Raw genomic sequence first — 21,677 nt, 5'->3', positions numbered from 1 at the left:
CATTTTACGTGGCAAAAAAATCAATGTGCATTGTTGAGAGGCTGAATTCAGAAGATTTGAACAATTTTAACCAAGCTTGATTACAAAAAAACGTAGTTTAATTTGATAATCGATTAGTCAATGAATCAATTCACTTTGACAGCTCTAGATAATTTCACCCCCAAAAATTGTGAAAAGATGAACCCATAAACAACCTAAAACATTGTTTTTTTGGTAAAACGATCCAAACCGATTTTTTTTTTTTTTTATAAAGGAGGTTCTCATGTGACCTATCTTTTAGGGTCAAATGAATCATCCAAAACGTTGAGTCAGGTTGACTCAAGTAGGGTCCGTCCTTTTTTGACCATATTTGGGTCATTTTATTTTATTTTATTTTATTTTATTTTATTTACCTGTCAGTGTTGGGTGTATACCCCTTCTCTGTGATTTAGTAAAGTTAGAATGTCTGTGGCAGATGACTGCAGAAATTAACATACATACAAACAAACAAGTTTTTATTATTCTTTTCTGCAGATCACCACCTATTTCTGGCTTCCTAGACGATTACGCATTCATCATTTGTGGCTTGCTGGATCTCTACGAGGCCACCCTGCAGACAGAGTGGCTGCAGTGGGCCGAAGAGCTGCAGCTCAGACAGGATGCGCTGTTTTGGGACTCGGCGGGCGGAGGCTACTTTTGCTGTGATCCCAGTGACAGTACTCTTCTTTTGCAACTCAAAGAAGGTGAGGGAAATTTACTGTAATATCATTGGCTTCTTCATCATACCACTTGTAATAATGAAACACAACAAAGACTTTCTGCTTAGTCTAATTTTATGTAGCGAAAAAAATATCAATGGCGTTCGTGGGCATGATGTGAGAAATTGAGTGGCGGTGTAATGAGCTGACTACAAGGTAAGAGTCAGACTTCATTAAAAGCTATGTACATGGACACATTTTCAATAATTAACTGGCGCGCAAATTACTTCATAGTATTAATAAAGGGAGGGGTCAGCATAATGTAAATAAAGAGTATTAGGCAAGTAGAACTAGCGGTTAGCAGATCTGCTTCACAGTCAAGAGTTCAAGTTCAGTCAAAGGATTATTCTAACCAAATGTAATGTCTGACCCTGAAGTGCACTGCTGCCTGTCGCCAGATGACATTCATCTTATCTCTTGAGACTGGTCCTTTTTTTTTCAAGCAAAATACTCAAGCAGAGTTTATTATGCTTGCTCAACTGAGGTCATGTGAGATTTATAAATTTGCAGACGTCTTGCATGATGACAGTTCAGACTCAATGGTTTTGTGTGACTTTTCCTGATTCAACTTCAAATTGAAGTGAAGTGCTGTCGTAGCATTTACGATTCTTGAATGTTGTTGATTTATCTTGTTTGCTATTTTATTTTGCATTTCTACTACCCAGAATTTAATATTAATCTTTTAAAATCCTTGACATAAATACCATTTTTTACTTCTGCCAGATTACTTTTTTTTTTCCCAACGGTATTTTTAATAAAAATTTAAACTAAGAGTTCAGTGATATTTTTCTTTATGCATTGCCTTTGATATACAGTATTGCTATTTCCATACACATAATGGCCGCTCCCCAAATTCCTCTAAAGTTAATTGATGCTCTGAAAGACGCACACATGTAATGACCAATCTGTTTTCCATAGAGCTAAAGGGCTGATAGTATTGAACCCTCTCCCTGAATAGATCATCATATTAACTAGGGCTGTCACGTAGAGACGTGCAACCAGTCACTCTCGTTCACACCTATATTTAACAAATATGCGAGAAAAAAAAAACTAAATTATGATTATAGATCGTTGAGCCTGAATTTACAATGCAGTGCCTACGTTTAGTCTATTTACACTAACAGTACATTTCATATGACACATACCCAATACGTGTTTACATTCACTGAACACATGGACCTACTAGCATACACATATGTCGAATGAGCCAGTGGCAACACAGAAGTCTGTGTTGAAATCTGAAACGTAGACCTGACAAAATTAATAAGGGACATCACTCCCTATGTTTACTTAGGGTAAAAAACCCTTTTAAAACCTTAATATTGGCAATATCCTGTTTTTTAGATGTCATCAAAATGTGTGCAATTACCAGAATAAGCTTATTTTAGAAATCCATGCATGTAAATGTAGTAAATGTTCTGGGTTAGGTTGGGTTAATGTCAAAATTCTGGTTTTTGAATCCTTTAGAATACAGAACATAACCCTATTCGCTTATGCATACAAACAGAGATATACTGAATGGTTCAGAAACCCAAAGTTTGTCATAACCCAAACAATGACTGCATGCAAACGTAGGGAATATTTAAGTTAAGGTCGAATTAATGTCAAATTAGGGTTTTTGAGACATTCGAAACATTCTGCTTCCATGCATTCGGGATTGTATGCACTTGCACAGAGGGTTATGTTAATAGTGTTTTTCCAATTAATCTTGTATTGACATCATTTCTGCTCCTTACCTTTTACAGTTCTTTATTTTTAGTACTTTCAACTAATATTCACATTTTTTTATGGCACTGTTCACATTCTTTTTCTTTTTGAGTCAGGGTAAATGCTCTCGTAAGGAATGGCTTGACCAAGATATACAGGACATAACATTTTATTAGTCAGATTTCGTACTTGGAATCAAAAAATATCTATCATACAAAAATGTAATGACATAGAAAGAAATTATTTAAGATAATATTTCATCGTCCTAAATAATCCAGTAGAAATATATAATTAACAATATTGCTGTCATCAGGCCGGAATTCACTATCTTACGTTTCAGTAAATTACATGATACCCATTACTATACATTATTATAAATGATACATTACACTCTTATCACGAATCTATACAATGGTCATTCCACATGTGTGGGTGTTGTTTTTACAAGCTATTGGCCAGTCTAAAAAAAAAAAAAAAGATTTTGCTCTCTTTATTTATAAAACACCAATGGCTGAATAAACATGTTTTTGTTTCGTTTGTGTGGTATCCTGAGAGGTGATGGTTGCGAACATAGGTAGGATCAGACAGCAGTGATACACAAGACGAGTGCTGGTTCTGACAGGACCGCCTTCCAAATAGGCTAAATGCACACCCCTGTCATGTACAGAAATTTGTAGAAATTTTGGAAAACCTTATAAAGTTTGTGAACTGTTGACAGATCAGTGATGAGATTGTGTGCGAGAGAAACCACATGCACGTCAGGGTTCCCATGCCTGTCACACCTGCGTGTGTGTGTTGATTGAAGTCGACATTTGAGAGACTTTTCATATAAAAGGATTGACTGTTATGGTGGCGCCACTGGAATGGGCTGAAGTCCATTAGCGACGCTACAGCAACACATACGTCTGTTCCAATAGCGTCTGCTGTCCCTGCAAGACGGATTGCCCCTCTGCCATACTTTACAACGCTGCCTTTCCACGTGTGTTTTTCTTCTATATTCAGTTGTCGAGTTGAGGCACTCCATTTTAAAAGCCTTTGTTTAAAAAAAAAACCTGAAACAATAGTATATATATATATATATATATATATATATATATATATATATATATATATATATATATATATATATAACTTATAGACAAATGCACTAGGATGTTAACTTTTTACAGTGCAGAAATACTAATTTAGTCATGCCTTCTAAATGATATGGAATATGTTAGCTTGAAGGAATGCTATGTTATTTTATTCCCGCACAGCACTGTGACACACGGGTCTTGTTAAGATGCAGACCTTTTGTGAGGTCGTAGGTTATGAGAAGATTCCACACAGGCTCTCATTCAATACTGATAAAAGATAAGAACCAGTCACTTAACAGAGCTATGCAGGGTCCAGCATTTAGTCTGGACCACCATGAGCAAATTTGTGGTGGCCCCGTTAAAACACGTATAAACCTCATACACATACATCAGCATACATGTAGCCTTTTTCAACTGTTTAAAAAATTATATACATTTTGTAAATTATTATTTTGATAACTGGCTTGTCTGTTTTCTGGGTTGGGTCATGTGATATTGGTTGTTACCTTAGCCCTGAGTGCATGCATCATTTTCAGGTGGAACATGTTTCTAAAGATATTAAATATACCTTAAAAACAATCACACAAATAGTTATTCACAAAATATCTTTTTCCTGCTGAAAATGTCGAAATAAGTTAAGTATCTTTTTAGTTTCTTTTATACTCTAATATTTCCAGTAAGCCATTAAAAAACTATGACTTCCGTTTAGTTAGTTTAATTTATTTAAATATTATGGTGTGTTTACTTGCAGTGCAAAAGCTAACTAAATATATATTTTGAATATAACTGTGACTTTTACACCATTGTGGTAACTTTGAAAAAGGTGGCACTGCAGTAAGTATCAGAGATGGTATCTTTTACGCATGGTAAAAGATTTAAGGCCAGGGAATGTATGTGCTAAACATACATTGGTTTTCAAACAAAAATCAACGGTTTGCATGAACCACAAGATGAAAAATGTTCATGCTGGTGTAAGTATTATGAACCACTTAAGTACATGATCTGTTGTTGATGTTGCACTGACAGGGAAACTAAATAAACACGATGATGTATTGTAGCCGCATACAGTAGCTACAATACATACGATACTTGTTATCATTACATGCAGCTACTTGTATATATTGTTGCTTTACTGGCTTGAATATACAGTACTGTATTAAAATGTGATGTTAATGTCTGTTTATTAGTTACATAAAAGGTAAAGATAATTACAGAGATCCAATACTGTTTTCCTAAGTTAACCTGTGTACTGTACTATCTATATCATTACACCGCACAAAGCAGGTTGCGATTTTCTTGTTTCTATTTCTGATCATTTCCTTTTGTGCCTTTTAGATCAGGACGGAGCTGAGCCCAGTGCTAACTCTGTGTCGGCATCGAATCTGTTGCGTCTATCCCAGTACGTTGGAAGGCAGGAATGGCTCCAGCGGTGCCAACAGCTACTGGCAGCGTTCTCTGACCGCCTTACCAATATCCCCATTGCGCTACCTGAGATGGTCCGGGCACTTATGGCACAGCACCACATGCTTAAGCAGGTTTGTGTCACAAAAGCATTCATTCAAAAAGGAATTGTTGTTTGTCCATTCATTTTCCTGTCACAAGAATCGCTTGTGTGCCAAAAACATGTTTAGCTTCTGTCAAGTCAGCGCTGCTCAAATTAGGTTTCCCCGCATGGGGATCTACAAAATAGTAATAATGTTTACTAAATTCTAAAAAAATAATGTGTTTAAGTTTCATGCCTCACACATTTAAAACACAGAACAAAATACCTTTACTTTTTAAAGTTTAAGACTCCTTAACACCTGTTCCCTCTCACTTGCGCAGTTGTTCATATAAGGGGCAAAGTGTGCTTTCTTTACATTGTTTGCTTCAAATTGGCAATCCCACTTAAAGTTTTCCTAAAACTAAGAATTAAAAACAAGAGGATTAATCAATTCATGTTAAAACAGCAAAATGATAAACCAGACCGTATAATTTATTGGAATGAACTTCAGTTATCTCACTGCTAGCATAACCACATTGTATAATTCCATCCATGGAAATTCAGTTATCTTAATGCTTACATAATGCGAAAGACCATAACTGGGATACTAAAAATCAGCACAGATTTTGCAATTGTTATAAACCTTAAAATATTTGCTACATACGGTATACGCAGTCCATACATTTAAAAAATATTATTTATATTATAATTATTTCTTTATTAGAAGCTAAAAAAAAAAACATCATTTTGGAGGATAGAGTATCAACATAACACCTTACTTAATACCTCAGGGACCTGAAATGTAGAGATCCATTTTTCTCCATTGGAAAAAATGGAAATTGTTTTTGGAATGACATGAATCCTTCATTTGTCCACTTTGCATCTTCCGTTGGAAGAAGCAATGAAATCCCAGTTTCCTTGACAAACTTTACCTGAACAAACTTGAGTGACTCAGGGGAAAAAAAACAAACAAACTCTTGGAAGTCTAGTTAACTTCCTCTCCGATACCGGCGACCTGCGGAGGATGAGTAAGGGCCGTAGGGCAAGATTAATGAGCTCAAAGGGTGAGACGGTCCCAGTGACAACACCTGCCTTCCTCGTTACTGCTACAAATACAACACCGACCTCCGTCACCTCACCCCCCTCCAACCTTCTTTTAGGTACCACCTTTCCCCTCTAATCATACTCTCTCATTTTCCTGTCTTTCTCTCCCCTTCCCATTGACTCACTTTTATATTTCCCTATACATCACCCCTTTTTCAATAGATTGTGATCTGCGGCGAAAGAGATTCCCCAGATACAAAGGGTCTTTTGGAAGCGGTCAACTCACTCTTCCTACCACACAGGGTAAGTTTTGTCATTATGTCCTCACATTATGCAGAATCTTGTCGTCATTCTTCGAAGGGGCTGGGAAGATATTCACCGAAAATAATTGAGGCGTCAAAAGATTAAGAGATAGCTTTTGAGAGATAAAAGTGAAAATACAGGCACAATTAAATGCCTACTGTAGTTAGTGGAAGACATAGCAACCTGATATTTAGTTGGATATTTGGCTGAATTCTTAAAGGTTAGCTTAAGGTCCTCAACTCTCGTCGCATCCAACTTGTGACAATATTGCGATCATCAAGAAATATTCTAGTAAAAATCAACCAAACAAAATCACAATATAATGTTGAGGGACACCTAGGGCATAGCTAAAAATATTATGCAGTTGGATTTTGAGAGTTTTTATGAGCAATTTTTTTTTATCGTTGGATTATTTCCTTGTTTCCCCTTTATTCTCTCAGCTAATGACTGTTTGGTTATTTTTAAATAAACACATTGTTCAGTGTGATTAACAAAGGCCAGCACAAGCAGAAAAGTTTCTCCTAACTGAACACACAACCCAAAAAATAGAAAACATGCAGCTTCAGCAAATCCCGCAAAAGCAAATTAAAAGTTCATATTGGGTTGTGTTGTACTTAAATGTAGTCTTAATTAGATCAGCAAATTAACATATCTGTTTTATTATTAGTACATTAAGACTCAACAGGGCTCTGAATGTAATAGAACTGAGTTGTACATTATCCGACTTCAGGTTGCAGTTGCATCAGGTCAAATCCCTGTGGGGAGAGAAAAGACAGAGAGAGAGCTAGATAGTACCATTATCAGCATGGATCCGTTATTAAGGCGCATGCACTGTATGCACTATCACACCCAGGCCAGAGCCAGTCACTGTCAACTTTATCAGATTGCATTGTCTGATAGACCAGAACTGTAGAGTATTTTTAGTGTGTATTTCTTGTTAAATACAGGGATCAGATTCTGTGCTAATAGTTGTAAGCGTCACACGAGGAGCAGAATTGGTAACCACAGCAAGCATAGAAAACTTGACCTTTAAAAATGGACTCGGAAACTAGACTCAGAATAAATAAGTGTCGAAAGCCAAATTCTGAAATAAAATTGACAAGACTTGATATTCTGACTACGTATCACAAAAAAAAAAACCTAGACCCTACATATGTCCTAAATGACATAATAAAGCAATTTAAAGGATCATATCAAATGCATAGCATAGCTGATCAATGGACAAACAAGTCACAACAGTAAATACAAGTATGATAAAGGTGATAACTACATAAAAATAAGCAAAGGTAACAAATACATGGCAGTTATAACAGAGATGACAAATACATGATCATAGAAAATTATATCACAACAGTTGGATGTGTAAAATCACTATTTTGGATGAGTAAAATTTTAGATTGAAAAAATATTGAACCATTTCACAAATTATTAATGATAAAAATAATATACAGTGTTGCATATAGGATTGGGAAACAACCAATGCAATACCACAATACTAAGGATCAGTAAGGTAAGTGCTGCTTATGCTAATGCTCATGCAAATGTAATTAGCTAATGATAATCTGCGAATACAACAAAACTCAAGTGTGCACAATAATAAGATTTAGCCGGTTTCTCATTAAAAATGAATGAATGATTTTAAATTTCAAAAACTTGCAAATGTAAATGTGTTCTTAAAGACCGACAGTATGTTTTAAATATAATCGGTGGTCTACTTATTATGAAATGATATTACATGGGAGTGGCCGCCATGTTTGTTATAGCTACCGACAATGGTAAATGCAGCACCTCCTGCTGTCCGTAATGAAAAACGGTCTATATATTACACAGTGTCCCTTTAAAACATAGGCAGGTAGAATGATAAATGATTGGCACTTAAAAAATATATTATTATTGTTACTTGTACTTTTTACACCAAATGGGTGTGATAGGACTCCGTAAACCAAACCGTTTGTATACAAACAATTAAAATAAATTGTTCCCTAATATGTTCCCCCATAATCATAATTGTCTATATAAGCAGTCAGTAAACTGAATTTTTCCAGGGCAAAGTGCTTCCACAATATATTACAGAAAAAAAGATCATATTATGTATCAGCAAGAATGTAGGCTGCTATATATGTATATCCAGATGTTTGGTGAGCTGCTGCCCATTAGTTGCTGCGTACACACATGCATACACACACCCGCGCACAAACAGATGATGAGATTCCGTCCTCCCAGTGGATTAGCACAACACATTTAAAGATATAGTGCACTTACAGGGATATCCCTTCTACAGCAGTGGGCATGCTCACATCCTGATGCAAATTAAATCACATATGCCAACAACATGTCAAATGTTAAATCCTATGAACAAGTTTCTTAAGAGGTCATAGACGTTGATTCCCATCTAGAAATGCACAGTGATTTTTAGGACTGGTATGGATCAGTGAGCTCTAACATTCTACTTAAGCCATTTCATTTGACTGATGGACAAAGGCAAACATTTCAAAAAGATATTGAATATTAACATAATTAATAGGGTCAAGGGGAGGGATATCACCAAGGTTGGGAAAATATACAAAAGAGGATAACTGGATGAGATAAAGACTTGAGAAAGTCAGGGCATTCTGTTTCATGTTACATTAGGAGGCCTTTCGCCAAAAAACATGCCTAATTTAAATCCAATTACTCCTTGCTTGTGTGCCGGCAAACCAAACACACACACGCACGCAATCACAAGTTACTTTCGAATTATATCTGCTAAAGAGGTCATGTAATGTTATGTATTTTGGAAATGCGACATCGCATATTAGTTTATTATTCCATTTCACAAAAAATATTGCCCAAACAAAGCACGATTTCATGTTTATGGTTTTCAGAATTGCTGAAACTCTTTGTAAGAGATTCCAATTTCAGAATCTATTAAGATTAAGATAGTTTAGCCAGTTATTTATTACTTTTGTCATTTGTGCTCCTAACATTACGTTGCATCTTGCTCACTGACACTGTGTCTACCATTCTCCATGCTTGGATCAAAACTGTGGTGAATATGTTGAAAGTATTTTTTCATTTAACAAGGTTCATAGTGTCTTGGAAGTCTGATCTTATGATTCTTACAATGCAACAGAACACAACACAACTTTAACCGTGCGTATGAAATGAGCCATAAAAATAAAGCTGCAATATCTTGCCTTAAAAGAGAAATCAATTAAAAGGTTTTATTACTGGTAATTTCTATGCGGCCTCACAAGTCTTGAAGTGGCATTCTGATTAATATTGTCACATTATGGATATTAAATTGTTGTTTAACATGATATCCCACACTTTAATAACAGTAATATAATAATTAATAATTGTGTTTTAATTTTTTAAAGATGCTTCAATCGCAGTCGATTAGTCAATTACGATGGTAGTATTGGTAGATCGCATGACATTACATGACAGGAAGAAAAAAAAAGGTGCTAACAAGGGGGTAAAAGCTAAATGCAGATGCACATTTAACAGGTTGTATAAAGAATGTTATCACATATTTCACACAAATCACTTTTGTTGTATTCAGGATCAAGCAGACTTTTTTTCTATAATGACTCACGCATTTATGATGAGCACTGCTAAGATCTTTATGTTGGTCTCCCTCAAGTCTCAATGATTGAAGATAAAACAGTAGTTGGGTCACGCTATGCTCATCAAATCATTCTTTAGGTTTTCAAGTTTCTTTATATAGCCCTGAATCACCTGAAAGAGCTTCACAAGTGAAAAAGAAATCATAGAACACCACAAATACACAACAGCGTCCCCTGAATAAAGTGCCCAGAAGAGAAAGGAAAAGGTTAAAAATCCCATCTAGGGAAAATAAGAAACCTTCGGAAGGGACCGCAGGTGGGAGGAGCCCCCTTATTTCTGAAAAATGTAAACATATCTTTTTTTGCGTTTTTTGGCGTGTGTCACAGTTGCAAGAAGACGTTTTGGTGCCGCTATTCGTCCAAGGACTGAGCTAATATTGCTAACATCGATTAGCGTACATTGTGCTTTTTGTGGAGCCGAGCTGATTCAGCAACCCGTACGTTTAGCGCTCTGTGAATCATTTGCCGTAAGTAATTACCCTGATATTTTAGTACTGTGCTTTGCGATTCTCGTAAAATCTTACAGTTCCTTCTTTGAAAAAATTACTAAAAATATATATATATATATATATGTGCTTCACTACCCTAATTCTGATTTTCTATTCACAATACCCTGAGGAAAAGAGACTGCGATGGAGAGCACTGAAAAAAAACATGCAATATCAATGGCCTTTAAGAGGAAAGATGGTCCTTACAGAAGGCACCTTTAAAACGCTGGAGGGAAACATCAGGATATCCCTAACAAGTCCGTAGAGAATGAGGAAGGGTTGAAAGGGTGATAAAGAAGGCAGCAAGAGGAAAAGAACATGTAATGATGAGTAAAGAACCTAGCCAGAGGCAAACTAGTACTCCTCAGAAAAAGTGAGCAGCAGGAGAGAATTGCAGAAACATGGCCTCGCTCTGATCCTTTATGACTTCTTAGCACCATCACAGCCACTTTCTGCCTTATTGCTACTATTGTCTCCCTCCATCACAATCATCTTTCACCAATCAGAGCACATGTCTGTGTTTCTTTGCCTCAAAACATTATCTGAGCTCGGAATAGATTGGCACGCTCTGCGGTAATAACCTGCTAAGCCCAATAACCAGTCAAACAGCTGGACACGTGGTGATTGGCAGCTGTGAGAAAAGGCCCCAGATGGTTCTTGCCGACAGTCTGGAAAAGCCTGATACCTGCGCTCCTTTTTCAAATATTCCCAATAACCTCCTGACATTTATCCTACTTTTCACTTCCTTGAGTTGCTAATCTGAAATATTACATTTTCCTCCACGTCCTCATATGTTGTAATTCCTCGTCGCAGTGTGTCCATATCTATGGGGGAGGTGTGTTCGCAGCTGCTTTAGCTGACTGGTTTGAGATTTAATCCTCGCCGTGGTTGTATCACGTCTGCGTGTCTGTCGTGGTCGACGCTCCACAGTGTTCATCCCCGTTTCTGCTTGGTAAATAAAACCCACGCCTGACAGATAAGACGACATCATGCACTTATATTTACTCCCACGCTTTTACAGCGTCACTCTATTTTTATATGTTGAGAGTGCAATACCGATATATATATATATATATATATATATATATATATATATATATATATATATATATATATATATATATATATATATATATATATTTTTTTTTTTTTTTTTTTCTTCCAGCTATTTAAATCACAGTAGAAGAAGTTCTTCTGTATTGTGACACAAATTGCATCCAAACTCTCAGGATTGTTCAAAAATCCAAATTTCCTCATTCAATTCTAGTCAACAGATGAATTTGACTAACAGGAATTGTACAGTAATTGAATTCAGTGCATTTTTTTCAGTTCAATAAGAGTGAGACAAGATAACATTTTTTTCCAACTAAAAACACAGAGACTATTGAATTCAAAGAAAAAAAAAAGATTAAATAAATAAGTTAATAATGTTTTTGTAGTAATCATATTTTAACATATTTAACTGGTAACATTGTGGTCAACAGTTTCTTAAATATTTTATTATTTTAAATATTTGTATGAAAACCCCATGATTTTTGTGTAATAGGCTTATATACTGACAATTTTCATTGTCAAATAACACATTTATTTTGCACCATGCATTTCCTGTAATTTCAATTTAAAGTCTGGTTCCTGTCATGTTATTTTTCATGTTAAAGGTAGAAGTTTGGAAGGTATGCATCAGGCTTTTATGTTTGTTTGTTTTTTTTTTCATTTGTATACATCACAAATACATGGCATTTTTACCAGGTGTTTTAATTTGCATGCACCGTAGACCATTCTACATGTCACTAGCTAACAAATGAAAGGTGGAAAAGGTGTTTTTCAGTTTTTGCCATTTCAGTCTTGTTCGAGCTGTTCTCCCAATTAGGGACATTTTACGGACTGGTTTTGTCCCAATTTCCTTCGTGAACCAGGAAATTGATATACGTAAAGACATTTCTTTCTTGTTTTATTAACAGGTCAGATGCCAAAGTTGGCATAAGTCTTCTTTTGGCATTTTCCTCTGTTGTGTTCATAGTGCCCATGATATCTTTGTAAAACCTTCCCCAGTAAATATTTATTAATAACGCTTGCGTGACAGGACATGGATTTTATGACTCTACCAAAGGAGCATTTGCTTTCATCATGAACGCAGCACGAGCCGATGAAATATGTCGTAGGTGTCAGCGACTGATTGAGGAGCTCGGTCATTAATTCCGCTCAGACACCAAAGTGTCTCACAACTCACAGCAGACCTTTACTGATTTAGTGGAGAGGCTCCAGTGGACTGTCAACTGCTGAAAACTGATGTTAGCCTGACACATGGCAGAACCTGCCTTCAAAGCGTACGACTTTTTCTTGCGCAATTCAGTGGCTTTACTGTACATGCTGTTCTGTTGTTGACCTGTGGTGTTTTATTTGTTTTTTCTTGTCAAACCTAATTAAACGTGTGTTTTGAATATTTAAAGTAGACTTAGAAAATTTTAACCAAGTCTGATAATTCGATTTTACATAGGTTGACTTAAAAAATATGGCCCTTCAAGCTCCATTCGCACCACTATTTCTTATGTACCCTTTTTGCAGACATACTTAATGTTGCAATGGCGGTAAGGGAGAAAGACTACGCCTCCCCAAAAAATGGAATATCACAAGTTTGGAATCATAATCATTTTTTTTTTTTTTTTTTTTTTAAAGTGGCTAACAGTGTGAAATTGTTGTAAAAAGGAAAAGGCATACCACGGCAGTCCTTAAAAAAACACATACACACATACGTATACATCATCTTGACATGTGGCTCCATTGCTTGTCTTGGTGCTCCACCTAGAGGCCACATGGCTGATGCTATTTGCATGCATAAAAACTGATTTAGCAGTAGTGCTGGGTGATAATATCAATATATCTACAAATACGAAGTGACGCAACACGCATATCGCAATACGATGTTCAGTTTCCAATATATCGCGTATCGGTTTTGAAAAGACTTATTTTCATATTTCGCCTCTTTTTTTCCAATCGATCTGCTCTGGAGTGGCTTTCGTATTATGATTTTTGTCATATTATGGATTGTGTTTTACATGTAAATCATTCCAAGTGCTTCAAAAACACATTAAATGTTACATTACTTTTCGAGTGAGGAGATGTTCCAAAGCAAAAGTGGCGGCAGAGGAGGAGGGTAAACAGCAGAAAAAGAAAACTCTAATATGAAGATAGCATCTCCTTTGTTTCTGCCGTTGTAGTCATATCTCGGGTTTACGCACAGTTTTCAAGTCATCCATAGTAAGCTCTTGTAAGTGTTCCTGAGAAGCGCAATTTTGTCCGGGCACCTATATTAACGAGCAGTAGAATCTCATGTTGCGTTTACCTCAAACGGAAATTTTAAGAGTTCAAGTTTTGTTTTACTACGCTGTTTCTTTTGTATGCTAAGTATTTTTGTTTATAATATGAAAAAAAATAAACTAATGAAGAGGCCGTATCTCGAGGTTTCACTGTGTTTGATCAATTATAATCCGTAGTAGCTACTGTATATGTATGCTTTCAAACTCCATTTATTCTGAGTGTATGTATCTATGCTTGCTTCATGTTTAGACTGTGCATATATTTCTCTGCTCCCAACTACTATAGCATTTTAAACAGTTCTCAAATAATTGGAAAATTTGAACTGGGTAATGAAGGCCTACTGACCGAGTCAGGTGATCACAACGTCGGATTATAATGACTGACAAAATCTGCTGTTCTGCCTATATTAGTCCTCTGTCGTTTTTATATTGTTTTCATCATTCGGCAGTCCGTCAGCAAAATGTTGGCCTGTGCCAATGAACTGCCCACCTCTTCTAATTTTTATTATATTCAACTCCATGTAGACTTATGGATAGAAATAATATTTTTTTTTCTTCTTTGCATGATACATATTCTGGTTTTAAAGTGGTTAGAGGATGTGACTTAATCATTAAAGAACATTTTGTTAATTTAGGTCTGACGTGGCATGATCCTCAGAGCACGTGGTAAATACATTTGCTTTGCACATTTATTCCACTGTAATTTATAGAAAGGTGTGAAAGAATAGATTGATGAGCAAATCGACAATAAATATCCACTGAAGTCAATAATGTGTACCGACAGGCAGATATGTGATCTAATAGTGATGTTGAGTATTCATTTTTATTGTTTTCCACTTGCTTTTTACCTCTTCCCTACAACACACCATTTTACAGTTATAGTTAAAACAAATATGTGAATGGAGCTGCTAGTAAAGTGAATGTCAAGGGATGACTGATGATGTATGCAGTGCATGTGGTCCTGCAGCACCAACTCCCACCATCACCAGCTTTTCCAAGCTGTCCAAGTGTGAATGTGTGTGTCTGTCCTGGGGCTGGAATCCAGATGCCTGGTTGTTATGATGACTGGGCTGCTCTCTTCATACACGTGTGCGCGGGAGCCAGAGTCAAAACAAGCGACAGTGAGGGATGGACCGAGGAAGTAAATCTCTTCACGCTCTGCTGCACACTGCCCTGTTCAGAGCTACCATCATCGCTCTGAACTTCGTGCCCGTTGTTTATTGTGTTGCGTAGCTGTCGCCTTGGTGTCAGAGAGTGGGCAGCTTCACAGTTGTGTTGTAGCTTGATTTGAGGTTAGGGGCAGAAAACATGATGCCTTGAAGATAGGGGTGCTGTCAACACAGGTACTCTGTGTTCTTTTCATGTGTATTAGCCCGGATAGTTTGGCAGAGTGCAATGGGGAGAGTGGGAAGAAGATGTCACCGTGAGAACATTTAGTGTGTGGGAGTTATGTTGATGTAGGTTTAAGTTTGTCGGCACTCACATGTACCCAGCTGTCTGCTATAATTTAACACGCAGTCACTCAGCACTAACGTGATTTCCATCCATCCATTTTCGAGAGGCGCTTATCCTCACAAGGGTCGCAGGCTTGCTGGTGCCTATCCCGGCTGGTTGCCAGCCATTTGCGGGGTATACAGAAACAAACAACCATTCCCGTACCCAATCACACCTAAGGACAATTTAGTCTCTCTAATACATTTTTTGGAGCGTGGGAAGCCAGAGTGCCCTGAGAGAACCCACACGGGCTCAGGGAGAACATGCAACTCCACACAGGAAGGCCAGAGTTACGTGGATTTGAACTCGAGTGCCTGAACTGAGGCGAACGCGCCAATCACTGCTCCACCGAGCTGCCAGTGAAATGATTTCTTGAAGAATTTTAGAAAGGCTGCATTGAAGAATGACAAAAAATAGGTTGGAGGTCCAACCTACGAAAGGCAGTGTATACTCTAGAGCTGCCACTTTCATTTATTTTTAACTGTATTATCGATTGAATAATTGAGTAATCAAACCCCCAAAATAAATAAAAATTATAATAAAATTCAAGTGGCTATAATCACAGTGTATTATCTTATTTGCTTGTGCTGAATGGTTAGCATTTATGATTAGCATTTGCTTGCTCATGATTACCATTTAGGCTGTCCTCCCTGCAGGTGGGCCAGAGCAGAATAAGACTAGGAACCATTTTGTATTAAAGCAGACCTTCTTCTGCTTCCCGCAGAATAAGGTTCCACAGCTGTGTATTTATCACTTTAACATACAGTAAATAATTTAACATGTATCATGCAGTTTTTCGGTAATTACTATTAACATAGTGAGCATTAAATATAAAAGAATCAGGCAAAGCTTCCTCGGAAAGCTTTACACTTCTGGCAGAACCTCGAGGCGGATTTTTTCAGTTGACCTATTTTCACCCAACTTGGTCGACTTTTAATCCCAGCCCCAACGTATACATTTTTAAATGTGGGAGGATCACACATGTAATGAGGTTAATATTGCCACCTGCATTTTCACTATCCAACATGACCCGCGGGAGGCAGCATGAGCCGAGAGAAATAAAAAAAAAATTGAAAAAAAAACGAGAACTGACTACCAATATCCATCTCACAGACATAAAAGTAAAAAAATGCAATTTTACCTGGGCTTGCAGTGTCAACAATTCTAACGATTTGAATTTTCGATTTCTAAATTCTGGATGTGCACCTGAAACAAAATGAATCCCATTCATGAACAATGTAAACAAAACATGGAAGCTGAATTATCTGACAAATTTTCATTCATTAATATGACCAGAATTGATCAAAATTAATACAAGAAAGCCAATAGGGTACTTTATCTCATTAGCAAACCCTTATATACGCTAAACAGTTTGCCTCCCATTCTCTTTTTCCTATTCCTATCATTCTTGTTGTTCCTCTTGGGGGTTTCAATAGAGTTGTGGCGCAGACATACTACAGTCTGACCTTTAAGTTGCAGGATGTGTGACCCATGTGGTCCGGGCCCGCATGGAGACAACATGATGCTGACGAGCGAAAAATAAATAAATAAGAGTCCTGGCAAAGAGGCAAAGGTTCCACTTGGCATGAAAATCCTCATCTTGTCGCCTTAGCAACAGTCACACCATCATGAACACATTCCATCACACTTTTTTTTTTCCCCATGCAGTCTTTCCCCGTGTGTGTCTAAATGTCGGAGAAATGTTTACAGCCGCCGTCGATAGCACCCAGTGCGAATCTATAATTTCCTGTGCCTCCAGTTCCTTGTGCTCGCCACCATCTGTAAACAGAATGAAATAGTGCGGCATAAATATTTAATTTTTTAATGGCGACTGAATGTAATTCCCCCTCCTGCTTGGACTGGTAATAGAAATATGTCTCCAGTGCTGTGACAGCCTTCAAACACAGGCAGTTGAACTTACTGATTGATTCTTAGCCTTAGACGTGCACTTGGGTTAAGTGCTACGTAGTGGCCTTTGGAACCATTTTAGGCCACCGCTGAGTGACAATTCAAAGTTCAATATGACCATCATTAAGACGCTGTAAATTCATGAAAGACTGACAGTTTCACTCCAGATTCATCTTTTTGGGAGGCAAACACGTGCTTTCTATCAAATTAGCTTTATTTGAGGTCTCCCAATTATTTTCTTTCATAAAAATCTGTTTTCAGTGATTCAGGAAATAGAACGCTGTTGCAAAAAGTCAGCGTTAATTTGAGGGGGCGTATACTCTAAAGTGTCACTGTGAAAGATTTAGGTTGTTTAATTTTAATTATTTTAAATTTCAAAAACTTGCAAATAAATGTGTGCTTGACGACCAACAGTATGTTTTAAATATAATTGTAGGTCTAGTTATCCTTAACTTAGATTAAATGTGGGGTGGCACTCCTCTGGAGGTTGCTATGTCTGCTGTAGCTACAGCAGTGCTTCTCAAATAGTGGGGCGGGCCCCCCTGGGGGGGCCGCGAGGTGATGCCGGGGGGGGGCGCGGATGATCCCAGGAAAAAGGTTTTGTTTTTGTCATGCGGAATGTAATTGCAATAAAGAAATAATTTTCGTCATTTCTTTTAGTTTCAGGCACGTTGGTGCACTTTTTTTTCCGTTTTAGATTAAGCTATAACTCGAATAAACGTATTAAAAATAATTAACAGTTGTTGAAAGTTGATTTATATTGCGTTTTTCTGTTGTTAATGTTAAAAAGGATACATGTGTAGGTACACTTAAACATTTTTCATCAGTATTAATCTTATTTATATTCAGTGCATCGACGGGGGGAGTTTCTCTTTTTGAGGGAGGTCCTGGCAAAATATCATTGAGAAAGACTGAGCTACAGACAGCAGAAGCTGTTTTACTGCTGCATTTACCATAATGCCTCTAAATTATACATACTCCCTGGGAGTACGCCTCCTCATGCTGCCCATAGCGAAATTTTGCACAGCATCACGTTAAAAAAAAAAAAAAAAGTGATTCCTTAGACATTACATTGCTCAACAATGTAAGCAAAGCTGCAATATTTCTTGGAGTGTATTATCTAGCAGCATTACTTGGTTCCTCATGACTTTTTTTAAGACTCATACCGGTATGAGTTCTTGACGATTGAGTGTTCACAATACCATTTACCGCTAATACCTATGGCGTTATATTTGTGCCACAATTACGCACGCGTGGAAAAAAAATGTGAGCGTTGAAAATAAAACTGAGCGAGCGAAAACAGATTTTGAGCGCAGAAAAAAAGTTCTTGAAAAGAAGTTTCTCGCTCCAAATTCCTTTTTGCTCACTCGTAATAGCATTCTCGTGCTCAACATCTTGCTCTAGTTCGCGATACTCCTCCCTCGCTCAACATCGCGTTTGCTCAATATCGAGCTCTCGCTCGCTCAAGTAGTCCTCTGCGCTCGCCCAGTTCTGCTCACGCGTTACGTTTGTGCCACAAAACCAGCCAATCAGAGCTTTTAAAAGCACATTGATTGACAGCTTGGTATCCAATGAGATTGCTTGTTGTGTTTACCCGGAACGAGCAAACGAGAGTGCGTCACATCGACGTGGGCGGGAGGGGTGGGCTTATATTATTAAAGTACAAAAACAAACAAGGTATTTCTGTCAAATGATACAAAACAGTAATAATAATAATATTAAAAGTAATTCTCCAGCCCAAGTCCGTGTTGACGCACTCTCGTTTGCCCTTTTCGGGTGAACACAGGGCAAACGAGAGTGCGTCAACGGATAGCGTACAAGCAATCTCATTGGATACCAAGCTGTCAATCAAAGTGCTTTTACAAGCTCTGATTGGCTGGTTTTGTGGCACAAACGTAACGCGTGAGCAGAACTGAGCGAGCGCAGAGGACGACTCGAGCGAGCGAGAGCTCGATGATGAGCAAACGCAATGTTGAGCGAGGGAGGGAGGAGTATCGCGAGCGAGAGCGAGATGTTGAGCGAGAGAGGGCTATCCCGAGCGAGCAAAAAGGAATTTTGAGCGAGCGATTTCTTTTTCTGTGTTCAAACTCCATCGGCGCGCGCTCAAACTCTTATCATTACGCGCTCAATAGTTTTTTTCTTGCTCTCAAAATCTGTTTTCGCTCGCTCAGTTTGATTTTCTCCGCTCAATTTTTTTTTTTTTTTGTGCTCGTAATTGTGGCACAAATATAACGCCATAAATACCACACAAAATTTCCCTCCCATATAACAATGGCAACAATTTTAAAGAAAGCCTTCTTCATTCCAATATTGCATTTCATGAATTTCATGAAATGAATGGCTACTTTCTATTCTTAATTTGTCATTTCTCATTTTGGATTGTAACACAGCAGATACTGTACAGGTATCACAACTAAGTGATACCTTGAAACAAAGGCAGATAGTATTGGCCCGATATAGATACTTGGTTACGGTACTCTCTCATTCTTAATATCAGATGTTTCTCACTCAGACATATTTGAAGAAGATTTTGTCTTGATCCATTTGGCAGGTGCTGATGCTTTTAGATGGAAATACGGACGGTTTCCTCCGTCAACGTCTGCCCGCACTCTCCACCATGTCACAGCAGGGCGGGGCGGCCACCGCTTACGTCTGCCAGGACTTCACCTGCTCACTGCCCGTCACCGAGCCCCAGGAACTACGGCGCCTGCTACTGGACGGGCATGTAGAGCTGAAGGCTGATTGAGTTGAGACAGTTGACTTTACCGAATGAGCTTTAAAGACAAACCTGGCCAGCCTCGCTTTTTTTTTTCTTTCTGTGGCTAGTGAACTTGATAAACCATCAAGTGGTCCATCGATTCACTTTTTTTTTTTTTTTGGCACAATCTTGACCTTTTATTTATGTAACTCTAACCACCGCACTTCCAAAATACTTCAAATATCAGTCGCAGTCTTAACCACTGCAGCCTTATAAAAGGGATTTGGCATTCAAAAGTTCAAAGTACACGGCTACAGCAGCATCTTATACTTAATATGTAGCGCGTCTCGTCTTTCGTGGCTGCTCAAAAGCAAGTCGTATACTTTTAATAGAACGTAACCCCGTGTTGAACTTGATTTTTTTGCAACTGAATGTCTTCCGCAAGCCTTGTGATCTCCCTTGCATGTCACATGGTTCTGGCCGCAGTTGCGACATCTATTGTTAAGTTCGTTCTATGTATGCGCGTTTGACTTCATGTGCAATCATATCAACATTAGAGAGCCGCTTTCTAGTGAGACCCCCACTCTTTACCATCTGCTCTCTCTCACTCAATTTACTGCAATCTTGAATCCACCCTCTCAACGAAGTGAGCTTTGCACTAAGGATTTGCCAGACAATATGCGGAATATTTATATTAAGTCTTTCGAGCTATTCTAACATGGTGGAACAATACATTTTCTTCGGGGGAAGAAAGAGATCTGTACCTTAGAGACAAGTTTGTTGTCACTGTGTTACAGAAACATCCATAGGAAATCATGGTGGCACTCATCTGGCTGTCATTCATCTTGTCTGTTGATTAACCAACAGATAGACCTCAACATGCAATTTTAGTAAGCGTGTATCCTGGTGAACAAATTCAAGGATTTTTGAGTCCCTAATTTAATGGCTTATCCTCAAATCTTTATTTTTTATTTAAAGGCTGCTCTTCGTGGAGAAAACCACATACCAGCAATATTCTAGCACCTTAAACATTTTTTTTTACCTCAATGTAAGTTCTTAACACCCCAGGTACAGTAAGTACAACTCATTATTACCTGTTTTCATTAGGATTTGAACTTTGTTTTGCGTTAAAGCATAGTAGATTTGATTTGAGTTTTGTTTTGTTTTTTTTAATGCTTCCCTTTTTGTTTGTGCTCAAGATGTCATTGAAGGTCATACTCACAAAAGTTAATTGAAACATCTAGAAGAACAATACAGTATTATGGGGGTGGGGGGGTAAGCCACAGGAAATGTTTTCTGTGCTGATTGAGACATCACGAGCAATTTAAAGGAAGTTGGGGTTTGTACTATTCAATAATCCTCCCTTTTATACTGCGAAAATGTATTCCTTGATTCCTTGAAATGAATTCTCATCTTTAAATATCCTTGACTACTGATAATCTGTAATTGCCCTAAATAAAGCATATCAGTTGATCTCTTGTTAAAATCTCTAAATGTTTCATTTGCATGAGACACTGCCCTGTTAAAAGAATGGCCTCAGAAATGAAGTATGTTATTGTTTTTAAGTGGCACTTAATTTAGGATTTCTTTTTTTTTTTATTTTTTAAACACACATAAGCTCAAACTTTTCCTGACTTTTTCTTCTTTAAAGACACTTTTTCTCAAATAGTGGGGCGGGTCCCCCTTGGGGGGCGGGAGGTGATGCTGGGAGGACCAATTGACCAGGAAGAAGGCTGTGTTTTTGTCATGTCAAGTGTAATTACAATAAAATAAGAATTTTCTTTCTTTTTCTTTTTTTTTTTTTTGTTTCAGGC

General features: G+C 37.6%; 1 protein-coding gene across 1 annotated transcript in view; it reads left to right on the top strand.

Moving 5' to 3' along the window:
* The window catches only part of spata20 (spermatogenesis associated 20), a 39,093-nt gene extending 17,757 nt beyond the window's left edge, over positions 1-21,336 (top strand). Inside the window, exons 13-16 of the mRNA XM_088439859.1 lie at positions 514-722; positions 4,856-5,055; positions 6,270-6,350; positions 19,717-21,336. Of these exons, the coding sequence (XP_088295985.1) occupies positions 514-722; positions 4,856-5,055; positions 6,270-6,350; positions 19,717-19,911 (685 nt within the window). The 3' untranslated portion in view covers positions 19,912-21,336. The remainder of the gene's footprint in view (positions 1-513; positions 723-4,855; positions 5,056-6,269; positions 6,351-19,716) is intronic.
* The last annotated feature ends 341 nt before the right edge of the window (positions 21,337-21,677 follow it).

Source organism: Hippichthys cyanospilos, chromosome 17 (assembly GCF_059441005.1).
Source record: "Hippichthys cyanospilos isolate Australia breed blue-spotted pipefish chromosome 17, RoL_Hcya_1.0, whole genome shotgun sequence".
In the NCBI taxonomy this organism is placed as follows: Eukaryota; Metazoa; Chordata; class Actinopteri; order Syngnathiformes; family Syngnathidae; genus Hippichthys; species Hippichthys cyanospilos.
This window is presented reverse-complemented; position numbering and strand designations above follow the sequence as displayed.